The 12747-nt window shown below is 39.3% G+C and overlaps 1 protein-coding gene across 2 annotated transcripts in view; it reads left to right on the forward strand.

Moving 5' to 3' along the window:
* Window positions 1-9215, forward strand: part of NECTIN3 (nectin cell adhesion molecule 3) — a 198791-nt gene extending 189576 nt beyond the window's left edge. The window contains exons 8-9 of one of the 2 annotated variants that reach the window (XM_005283612.4): window positions 3305-3370; window positions 3948-9215. In XM_005283612.4, coding sequence (XP_005283669.2) covers window positions 3305-3370; window positions 3948-4124 — 243 coding nt within the window. In that variant the 3' untranslated portion in view covers window positions 4125-9215. The remainder of the gene's footprint in view (window positions 1-3304; window positions 3371-3947) is intronic. The other variant, XM_065588388.1, reaches the window with a different exon arrangement.
* Window positions 9216-12747: the final 3532 nt, after the last annotated feature.

Here is a 12747-nt window from a genome sequence, read left to right on the forward strand (position 1 = left end):
GAAAGGGAATGGAATAAAGTGAGCCAGCAGTGTGTTTTGGTGTTGCACAAAACAAATTAGAACACATAATCCCCATCCTAAGGAACTTGCTGTCCACATTTGGCAATGTTATTGAGACATAGAATGCACCACATGGCAGATTTATCACAGGAAAGCTCTGGGGTTTAATGCATTATTTCCTAACTTGATGGATTTCATGTGACTAAGCTGTCTTGAATAATTTTTTTTTAATTTGTATGGGAATGATGTAAGCTGTTGTAATGGCAAAAGTAGATATAGTACAGGATGGTGTCTCTTTTATACAGCAATATGAATTTTTGCTGTATAAATAAGGGGTGATGTTAATCTTAGGTTACATATCTTAAAATAGTTACTTGGCACATGACCTGCAAAGGGCTATTTTCATTTGAATTCAGAAAAGAGAGGGAATGAGACCTCATGCAAGTTACCACAGTGGAATGATTATCATAACTTAAATGAGCCATGTTAATTGGATAAGAGAATTTCAGATAGGGTTTGGAAGGGAGGCATTTTTGAATACATAAGATGAAACTTCAGTAACTGAGGGCCCAATCTTAGCACTATAGTCAGTATGAATTTTGCCACAGACTCAAATGGGAACAAAATGATTCCCCAACTAATGGTCTAACACAGAAATCAATTGGATTTCTGTGTATTAACACAAGAACATCATCCAACAGTGGTGTGTTGACCTGGGTAACTTACCTGCCCCCATTTCTAGGAGAAAAACAACTCTTCCTACAGGCTATACCTTCTCAACACTTTTTGGGCTTCTGGCCAAAATATCACGATCTCTAACAAGTGATCGGGGGCTACCTTAGCAGATTTGAGTAACAAGCTGAAGAGAGTGCTTAGGCAGCCTCTCAAGAGCTAGTTTTTGCTGATATTAGTTGTAGGGATTGTATTTAGCCCAGGAACCGGTGGAAAACCAGGCATGGGGAACTTGAAATGGAAGACCTTAAGATGATGGGGGAGGCTACACAAGAGGTCCTGCAAAGGGGCCTGTGTTAGCTCCCAGTGCGTTTCTCAGACATTTCCATCTGTGAGGACACCCATGGAATACTAGTAAGACCACTTCTTGCCCACCATCCCAGACAATCCTTGCAACACCTGGAAATCTGTTGGTGTACTGTACAGAGATGTTAGATACATTTATCTTAACACTCTTGGGTGCATCAGGCTGACAGTGAATAAAGGAGCTTTTACCAGTTCTAGTCTGTCTCCTTGGAAAAGAGATCAGTGTGATTAAGATTAGATGCTGTATTGCACAGAGAATTCTTAAGAATTAGTTTACACATAATTTGAGAGTTGTTCAAATAGCTTCTGTCTCAAGCTAAGGTGCTCATCAGATGGAAGCAGTTGCAGTAATCTAATAGTCTGTTGTGTATATAGTGTGGAAATAGTGCTATCTTCCTATGAATAAGTTTTGAATATGTCAAATCTTGCACATGGATAAATGTCATGTAGGGGATACTGGTTTACCAACTAAGATCTACTGCTGGCTATATAACTTTATGTAATAGTAAGCAAATGGGAGGATAAAGTATCACAGTGTACCTTGACTTGAACTAGTTCTTTCTTCCTCTGCTTGTCTTCATTGCTGTATACTATTGTCCTTTTCTTAAAACTCGGTCACTTTTGTGATAGCTACTTGTTAAAATAATTAAGTAATTTTATTCTGTTATCAGTGTTGTGCAAATTGATTTAATTACCTAATGAGACTGCTTGGTCATTGGAATGCGTTCAGCAATCTGAATTCACTAACTGAGCGTGTGCCTTACTTGTGACAAACTTGTGAATAAAAAAAGCACACATGCAAAAAATATGTGCAAAACTAAAATAGTCTTCTAGGAGATGTTGACCATGTAAAATACTCTGTTAAGTGCAATAAAAGCATCTTGAGTAATTGAAAAACTGTTCAATATTGGGGTTTTAGTTTACAGATCACTGTTAAGTACCATAACAGTGTTGCTTTGTTAGGCTAGTAAACACTCATAGACTCATAAACTTTAAGGTCAGAAGGGACCATTATGATCATCTGGTCTGACCCCCTGCATGCTGCAGGCCACACAACCGTCCCTACCCCTTCCCTTGACTCTGTTGTTGACGTCTCCAAATCCTGTGTTTTAGTGACTTCAATTGGCAGAGAACCCTCCTGCTAGCGATCCCTGCCCCATGCTGCGGAGGAAGGCGAAAAACCTCCAGGGCCTCAGCCAATCTACCCTGGAGGAAAATTCCTTCCCGACCCCAAATATGGCGATCAGTAAGACCCCGAGCATGTAGGCAAGAGTCTCCAGCCTGACCCCTGTTAGCCATTATACTATTTACCTGCCATTGCTTGGTATTCCTTGGCTAATATGTTTTACCATTAAACCATTCCCTCCATAAACTTATCTAACTTAATCCTAAAACCAGACAGGTCCCTCGCCCCCACCGTTTCCCTCGGAAGGCCGTTCCAATATTTCACCCCTCTGACGGTCAGAAACCTTCGTCTAATTTCAAGCCTGAACTTCCCCACGGCCAGTTTATATCCATTTGTTCTCGTGTCCACATTAGTACTAAGCTGGAATAATTCCTCTCCCTCCCTTGTATTTATCCCTCTGATATATTTAAAGAGAGCAATCATATCCCCCCTCAGCCTTCGTTTTGTCAGACAAAGGAAATTGTTTTGTGTAGTGTACACTAAATACAATTTTCAGAAGCACCAGAGTGATTTGGGAGTTTATCATTAAAAATAACTCCAATTCCTAATTCACTCCAACACTTTTACCTAGTTTGATTAAATTTAAATATCAGAAAAATAGCAGTCCCTTTTACTATAAGTAGTTAACATTTGAATACCTTCTCATGAGGCGAAGTGCATTATTGGTATGAGATTCTATGGCAATACCCTGTCCCTATTATAGTGTGTGGAAATTTTGTATGACTTGGCTTCCAGGAGTGGCCATGAATACGATTCTGCTGTGTTCACTCGCCTCTACAGAAATCCAGTGAACTATGAAGCTGAGGCTTAGATGTTTTGTTAAGAAACTTCAGTGCCCCTTCTGTGAGTTTTAAACTTATTAGGTTGTCTTCACTGCAATAGTTGGCTTGAGTTAGTACACTCGAACTACTCCATTTGAGCAAGCCTCGTCAACCTCCTTTTTCCTTCTGAAAGATGCTCAGTCAGACACTTGTCAAGGCAGAATGCTTCCTCTCATTTTACTGCTTTGAACAAAGCACGTGTCAAACCTTTCTCCTATAGTGCAATGTAAACTTTCACTATAACTTTTCTTCCCTGCAGCGAGAACGCTTCCCTTTGCAAAGCCAATACAAGGAGAAAGAAGCTGGAAATTTGCAGAACATAGTAGTAAGTAATATGACTGTATGTGTTGAGCCAGAACCCTGAGTCTTGATTAAAGAATCAGGTGATTGATCTTGGTTCTTACAGTGGGTTTTTAGCTAACTTTTTTTGACACAGAGCTCCAGATTACTTGTCCTTCCTATTCAGTAACAATTTAACAAGTAGAATTGCTGTCCATGTGGCATCTGAGTTTCAAACCGTACAAACTGAAAGTTAATGGCTGGGAAATAAAAGACCAAAGCCAATACTTATATTCATGTCATTTTGTAGTTGGCTTAATGTGTGCGCTTTTTCATAGTCTCTTATATTAGTTTTCCATTACTAGGAAACTGATTTTAGTCATAATGTATCTAAGTTCTTGGAAGTTGGTATTTTCCATGTCTCCTTTTTGTAATGTAAGTTATTTCATTGAATGACTAGTGACTAAGGAACATGCATTAAACTATTATAAGGGGCTTATGGCAGAATAAAAGGTGGGTGCTGATGGTAGTAATTACAGTCTTCACGTGATGTGTTGTGGAAGCAATATTTGAAAAATGAAATTGCTGATGCTTTTAATGTACGGAATTGTTTGTATTTTTAGAAAGCAGTAAATGGCAGGCAACTTAATTATGAAGATGAAAATCCATTGAGCCAAGAAAACCTTCAGCAGATGTACCCCGTTCACAAGCAGATATGTTACAAAGATTGGAGCAGCAAGTACCATCAAAACCCAGGAACTGGAAGAATCTACATTAATCCTAGAGAACACTATGTGTGATCGCTTCCCCTGCTGTGAATTTTTATACAGAATAAATTGGTGTTAGATAAGCTTGCAGACTTTTCAAAATTTTAAGTTAACGCTTGTTGATTATAGGACAAGTACGTATCCTGTTGTGTTTTAACAGTTTCTAAAGAAGTAGGTACAGAGACAATTAATACTCTTTATTGTATGTGGTGAGAGCTGGTGAGAAATAGGTAGGCAGAAAAGATACACATTTCTGGAACAACTGTTGCATTTGTGACTTTGATTGCGGATTTACTTTTTCAGTAGCATAGTGCTTATCTCTATTGTACTATTAAAATTCCAGTGTGTGGTGATAGCTGAAGGGATCCTCCAGAAGAAGAGACTCAGCTGCCTGTCTTAACCTCACCAGGTTTAAGAAATGCCAGCCCATTCATCTGTCATTCAAATGTGCGTATAATGAATTTAGAATCTATTTCCCTAATTCTTTCTTAGGGATTTCTCTCGCTCTCTTCCTTCCCGCCCACCCCCGAAGTGGATATGTTTAATAAAATTGCAATTTTATGTACAAAAAAATGAGGTATGAGCTGGAGGGAAAATGTACATCCTTTGTGTAAAGTGAGAAATTTGTGTCTGTCTGTGGGGTTTTGTTTAATCTTTTAAGACACTTTAGAAGCATATCCACTGGTAAATTAATTTGACTGAGATACTGACCGTACTTGATCGCAGCTTCTAATTCCCTTCCCCATTCCAATAAACAGTCAGGTGCTGGTCTGTTACTGTGCTTTCAGGACCAATACTGCCTGCCTACCCACACCATAACTGTTGGTTCAATTCTTTTCTGCCACAAGTCTCAGGTCCCATGTTTGTTTGTTTTTTTTCACTTAGCTGCCAGTTCACACCTCCCCAGACTCAGTCTACCGAACCAAACTGCTAGCTGCTAGAATCAGATCATAACCTGTTTCTTATCTGGTTTAAAACGTTCCCACAAGCCCCACATGTGCACCCCCATCTTGCCCACTCAGATACCTCCAGCCACCAAGACCTAATTCTCAGTGGTCTAGCAATAAAGTAAACAGGAGCTGTGGGTGCTAGGTACAGAAGAAAAGCAAGCTACCTGTTTGCTAGGGCAATGTCTACTCCATAGTTGGCTGACAAAATAAATTCCTTCTTGTGACAATACGTAGAGCTTTTCCAAAGGTAGCAATGGGGGCCAGGAGAAGAGCTTCACTTAGCTGTGAGCAAGTTTAACGCGGTCTTCTAACCCTGATCAGAGCAGATGGAAGCAATAGTGTTGTGAAATAGCTAGTGAATGTGAATGACTTGCCGAAACTAGTACACCAGACCCTCGCTAGAACGCGCATCTGTATAGCGCGAATTCACATATAACGTGGTCACAGCCATGGATGCCAAATTTAATTACTTTAATTGCAATTCATTTTAACGCAGTCCCTGCGTGAACGCGGGACCGCGCATGGATCCAAAATCCCGCGGTCTAGCGAGGGTCTGGTGTAATAACACAGGTGAAACTGCGCTGGTGTTGGTAACAGTGGAAAACTGTATGCAAATACAATTGGTGTTGAAAAGGCGTGGTGTTCTTGATGAGTACAAATAAGTTTCCTGTCTGTTAAAGAACCTGCACAGATAGGCCTGTGTGGTCAATTTGAGAATTTTTTTTATTAGTCTAATTTAACAGGGCAAAAAATGGGACACTTGAGTACAGATGATTTTAAAGACTTTAACTTGGATACTAGGGTATAAAGGAGAGTGAGTATTCTGGAATACAAAGGAAGTGTCTCAATAGACACTAGACAATTTATTCCATCGCTGACTTACTAGGACATTTGAAAAGAGTAAATGAAAATCCCCCTGAGCATTTACCCACTTAAGCTAATTTTCATTCAAAGTGTGCATGCTCGTCTCAGACAATGGCTTTAGTGCTGGTTTTGTAGACAGTCAAAGATACTGGAGTATTTTTTAGCTGCTGTATTAGCAAATCATAAGTATGGCACAGAATCATAGGCATGTATTGTGTCTGTCTTTAAAATTGTGACTAGTGAATCATCTAAAACATGAGTTTTATAAGTAACTGACTAATTAGTGCTTAAATTAACGGTATGGTAATTTATTTTACTGTAGTATCTCCAGCCTTTCATAACATGAATTTTTAAATAGTGAAAGTTACATATTGAGTGGTAGTCAAAGCATGGTTCCCACTGTAAGGGTTTCTTCATGCTTTGATCCACCAGTTTGAAAAGGGAGTTGCTGTCTTTATCACTCCTAATTTTCTTAGTTTTTTCTAAACATAAATTTGTCAGGTTTCCCAGCTCAACTACCACCACCTTAATATGCTTTTTCTATTGGTACCATTGAAACAACTTGCTTAGCAACACAGCAGTATGTACCGGGCTTAAATTCTGAGATGATTTCCCAGCACCGTCGGCCCCCGCACCACCACCACCACCATCACCACCACGCACACAACACCCATTCGGGGCTTCAGCTGCAGGGCACTGCGTCTTGGGGCTTTAGCCCTGAGGAGAAATGGGGGCACCAGGGCTCATCTCTGGTGGTCTCTGGCTGCATTTAAGCCTTGAGAATGTAGCTACTGGGAACTGGTAGACTGAAATTTCATTGACAATGCAGCAGAATGAAAGCTGAGATTGATCACAATGAAATGCAGCATGAAAAGTCTGATTAGAGTCAAAATTCTCTCCAAAAAATGAAGGTTTCCAGTGTGTTTGCCCATAACCCATTAACTTTTCGTCTTTTGTTCTAGTAAAATTTGATTCCATGACACAATCTCATACAAAGGCCATTAACAATTAACTGTGGTGGCAGAAGAAGGCGGCAAGATTGGTTCCAAGTACTGAAGGAGGATTTTCATTTTGCAGCTCTTGTGTATTGCCTGTCAGAGATGGAAGTAGGGAGACTGGCTGGCTTCCAGCATTGTTGTAAGGGACCTGAAGTACAGGCATTTTGTGTTGAACACCACTTTATAATATGTCCATGTATACTATGTGCGACGCACAGTGGCAATTGGAAAAATAGGGAAGAGGAACAGTGGGAAAACCTGAGAAAGCAGCAGTTCTGCCACCATTGCATAGATGCGGAGTACATGTGAGGGTGAAAAACAGAAGTGGGGAGAAGTCACAGAGCAGCTTTCAGTTGACAAAATACCCACTCTCGCTTGTTTCTCTGCAATGACCCCAGTCCTTTCGCTCTGCCTTGCACGATGGCAGATCAAGCAGCTTGGCTTGTTGCTTCATTTCTCACTGATTAAAACTTCTCAGTTCACAAGGGCCCAGGAGACAGCAGAACAAGGAAGAAATGAGCAAGCATGGATTTGATGGGCAGAGAATGTCTTAACCGCTCTTAGTCCCCTTCAGCTACCTTTTAAGGGTCAGAATAGAAATAATTTGCATTTGCATTTACTAAGCACTCTTGAGCTATAGATCTCAAAGCTAGTGGGTGGGGAAAATAAGTGGCTGGGTACTTACTGATGACTTCATCCTGATGCGACAGGAAATGCACTTTGACGGAGACTAGGTATTGAAAAGGTCTATATAGAAAAAAATCACCGCAGCAATGTTTAATCATTTAGAAGTTGGGATAACTTCTATGAGAGAACTTAAACATTCAAATCAGTGGTTGGAGAAGCTGGAGGAAAATAATGAAATAAACCAAGATGCAGAAAATGTACTGCAGCACTTACTCATCCATTGTTAAAATAGTGCTGCGATGGCAAATGCTGCCCAACAACTCAATAGAGCAGATTCAAACTGAATTGTAGCCACTGATGTCTGTGCCTCCTTAACTCCTGCTAACAAATTCTGATACAAAGTATCGTTACTTGGATACGCGGGCTGCTAGGAAAAGTGTCCCCCTCTTTGTCTTGTCCTTAAGACCATTATCATTATACACGTGAATGGAAGTTTTGTTTGTTACAGGCCAAGTCTCTAGTGTACTTATGCTGAAGCTGATGGAGTTATGAGAGGAATGCATTTCACATCAAATGGTCTGCTTGACCTTAGATAACTGAAGTTTTACTACTTGCCCTTTTGCATGTTATCCCAGTAAGCAGTGCTGCAAAAGTTAGATCTGGATCCCAGTTGGCCCAAAGATTGGAAGTGTGTTTGGATCTAGGGCTGTGGTTCAAACACCTCCTAGATAAAAAGTATTTTTGCTGTAGGATGTTATCTGGCTGAAGTACTCGTTCACTACTTTACTCTTAAAGAAAAACTTTATGCAAGACACACAGATGAGACGGATGGCTGACAAAGTATTTGTGAAAGTTGGATTTATATAAGCAACAGATATTTAAAGCACTTGTTCATGAATATAGATGTTTAATAACAATAATAATTAAAAAAAAAACCCTAACCAAACAAATGTTGAAAGCTGGAAAACCTGGTATCTGAGGTTGTGTGTGAACCTCATTAATTCACACTGGCTGGGGCTTTTATGGTAGATTACTGCAATTTGTGAAGCACTCGATAAATGTGCAAATACACCTCTATATCAATATGCTCATGATCTTAATTGCAATTTAATAGTCTAAACATACCAGTATTAATATTCCAGTATTAGTGTAACATTTGAATAATACTAGGTTACTATTAACCCCATATTCTTAATTACCATGTGGATTGTGATTAAGTTACTTGCCTAACTATTACCATTGGCATAACGTATTAAATTGAATTTTCTTTACCTTTCTTTATGGCTATTGTTGATTTTGACTAGCATTCTCTTAGTGAATAATCAGATAAAAACAATAAAATTAATTTTAACGCATAAAAAGGATTTGGAAAAATGTAGCTAAAATGTACAGTAATAAACAAAGTGTAGAAGTAAATAAACTGCCTGTTTCATGTTAGTAATATGTAGTGTCACCACAGCTTTCCACTGCTAAATCTTAGGGTAGATAAGGAGAGGAAGATAACCAGTGTGTTACAGAAGCATAGCAGGCTTGTTGATTGGTGAAGCAGGGTACTATAGTAGTTGGAGGTGAAGGGGGTTATGCCGTTGCCCTAAAAGTTTCTCTATGCTTTATGTATGTGAAGTATTTACATTTGGATAAACTGAATATTTGTGGTAATAAAAGAATTTCTATAGTAACAATAAGGAATTGCCTTTGTTTGTTATGGATAGCACCTAGGAACTTAAGTAAAGGATCAGGATACCAATGTGCCAGGCATTGTACTAACGATGAAGAGTGAACAGTCCTTGTCAAGTAGCATTGTGAGCAATCTGTGTTGGAGAATACAACAGATGGATGAAACTGACTAATGTGGGTGGGGAAGATAGGAGGATAATGCAACAATAGAACAAATAATTTGGTAGAAAAGCAGAAGTCACGGCTCATCACTTGCCTAATAGGTAAGGGGGCAATAGGTTTCAGAGTGGTAGCCGTGTTGGTCTGTATCAGCAAAAACAACTAGGAGTCCTTGTGGCACTTTATAGACTAACAAATTTATTTGTGCAAAAGCTTTCATGGGCTGAAACCCACTTCATCAGATGCATGGAGTGGACCATACAGTAGGGGGTATAAATACACAGTATATGAAATGATAGGAGATGCCTTACCAAGTGGGGGGTCAGTGCTACCAATCCAATTCAATTTAAGTTGGAAGTAGGCAATTTTCAACTGTTGACAAGGAGTGGAAATAACTTTTGAAGTGTTAAGGAGGCAAATGTAAACAAGGTGGCCCATTTCAAAGAGTTGACAAGAAGGTGTGAGTGGTTAGCAAGGGGAAATTAGTTTTTGTAAAAACAATGAGGAGTTCTTGTGATACTTTAGAGACTAACAAATTGATTTAGTTTCTGTAGTGACCCATCCACTCCCAGTCTTTATTCAGGCCTAATTTGATGGTGTCCAGTTTGGAAATTAATTCCAGTTCTGCAGTTTCTCATTGGAGTTTGTTTTTGAAGTTTTTTGTGGAAGAACTGCCACTTTTAAATCTGTTATTGAGTGACCAGGGGATTGAAATTAATGGAGATATCCCATCTCCTAGAACTGGAAGGGACCTTGAAAGGTCATCGAGTCCAGCTCCCTGCCTTCACTAGCAGGACCAAGTACTGATTTTGCCCCAGATCCCCAAGTGGCCCCCTCAAGGATTGAACTCACAACCTTGGGTTTAGCAGGCCAATGTTCGAACCACTGAGCTATTCCTCCCCCGAAGTGGGATTGAAGTGTTCTCCTACTGGTTTTTAAATGTTATGATTCCTGATATCAGATTTGTGTCCATTTATTCTTTTGCGTAGAGACTGTCTGGTTTGGCCAATGTACATGGCAGAGGGGCATTGCTGGCACATGATGGCATATATCATGTTGGTAGATGTGCAGGTGAATACTGAGGATAACTACCTTAAACAGTAGTATGGCTCATATGCAATAACATTATATGGGGGAAAATATATGAATTGGTAAGGAGTCAGTTGATTCTCGGTGATCCTCCCAGATCCAGCCCAACAATCCTACTAAAAGTTGTCAGAGCTGCCTCAAATAAGGATTTTTCACTTGACTGTATTTGAGTGGTGGAACTTCCTAAAATAAGCATTGATGAATCTCGTTGCATCTGGACAGTACAGCCAACTTCTACCTGCTCACTTGTTTTCTGCATCTCAACTTGATGGTATCCAGGAAGTCTCCTGTATTTGCGTAATTTAGGAGTTATTAACCAGTAAGCAGGAGTGCATGGACCTGTGTAGTTGATCTCAAAGCTCATTTTTACTACCCTAGTCTCCTTCGCAGACAGCTTTAGTCCCTGATAATCCTATTTTTGGAAGCTACTAACTGCTTGGCACCAGAAACATTCAAGTGGTGTGTTAATTGATGCCTGAAGTTTGAGTGGAGGCACTGACTAATGAATCCACAGAAGCAGGGGGGAAATGCAGATACACGTTTTGCCTTTGGTTTACACAAAATAGTATTCTATTCAATGTAACAATGGCTGTTCAATGAACTTCTTGTCAGTTGTAGTACAGTGCCCTACTGAGCATCAAATCATAGACTGGTCCATGGCTTTGTTTCTGGGGAGAGGTGACACTTTTATCTTTCTACTAACTCCCCAATTCTCCAGTAAAATGTTTCCATCATGGTTCTGGATTCCATATAATAATTTAATGTGTAGGTTCCTCAGAGATGTCTATTAACAGTCCACTAACAATCACCCCCTGTGGGACAAATATCAGTCATCTTCCCCACCATATCTCTACAATGCACTTGGATACCAATCTGGTAGCATCACACAAGGATAACTCTAAATTTTGGTGGGAGTTGTGTACGTACAAGGATTGAGATTAAAGATTGTTACTGTCCCTGAAAGTAGTGGAAACCACCCTGAGAAGGGTGGTTTCCAAATCAAATTCTTCTTGCTTTTCACTGTCATTGCACTTAAGCATATCTCAGTACAACACAATCTGTAAGCTGAATTTTTTTTCATACTGTGGACCATGTAATACAGGGAGAGTTTTTTGTGGTTCTGTCATGCCATTTGACTGTCAACTTTCCATATCATTCATAATTGCATAACGTCACCAAAACAGGGCAGCAATTGCTTATGTGGAAAAGTAATACTAAAATCTTGTTTATTCTATTTTCTTAATCAATTTGAAAGCTGGAAATAACCCAGAGGAGCCAGAACCATGTGGCCAGCAACTGTATGTAGACCACCAACACTCCATGGGCCACAAGTTGGGAACCTTTGCTGTGAAGCATTCAGTGGGTCCATGCCAATAGCAAACTTTTTATTCTAAATTTTCTTTTTATGTAAAATAGAAAAAGAGAGATCTTGGCTGGAAAAATCTCGTGGCTGGAAGTTTTCAAGTGCTAAATGTTAACATACATGACAAAGCATCAAAAGAACAGAATGAAATTTCACATGCAACAGATGAAATACAATGGCTATGAATATTATTTTTTAAAAAGCCTTCATTTTATCCACTTCATTATTGGCTAGAAAAACAAGTTTGAATGTATAGTACAGCAAGTTTTAAAGCTGTTGCTATATTTGCCATGTTTACTGTTACTACTGAAGCGTTTTGGTTCAGTCATGTGTAATTGAATACACGTAATAATTTCTTTACCCTAAACCTTTTCATTTTGCTTTACAATATTCAGAAAACAATCCTTTACCCTTGGAGTCTTCTGATGTGGCTTCATCTTTGAAGTTCTTTGATTTCAGTTTTGCAAATAAGAAATCGAGGGTTCTATCAAAGTGCCGAACAGAACTTTTTCTTTCAGGGAGATTTTAACCAACAAGGCTGCACTTCTATGTTAGCTTTTACCATTAAATTGCATAATGTTCCATTGTTACTCTGGCTCATAGAAATGCAAATAAGTCTCTGAAAAATATTAGTGTTAAAGTAGGTTGCTCAAGGTACGTAGACATACAAATTGCAAATAACTTTGTAATGCAAATTGTGTATTAATGTGGAGTTTACAAGTATAATGATTAGGCAGGTACATTATTAAGGACTTTACCTGTACCAAGCAAAAAGGATTTCAGTAATGCATGCAGTGAGGCTTAGAATGTTGAGTTGTGAAATGTTGCCTACGTTATATTATTTAGTATTAGCACACAACTCAGAAATGTGGGTGGGAGGGCATGGGGGAGAAATTCAGAATACCTAGAGAGAACAGAAAAAGTGTGGA

This window comes from Chrysemys picta, chromosome 1 (assembly GCF_011386835.1).
Source record: "Chrysemys picta bellii isolate R12L10 chromosome 1, ASM1138683v2, whole genome shotgun sequence".
In the NCBI taxonomy this organism is placed as follows: Eukaryota; Metazoa; Chordata; order Testudines; family Emydidae; genus Chrysemys; species Chrysemys picta.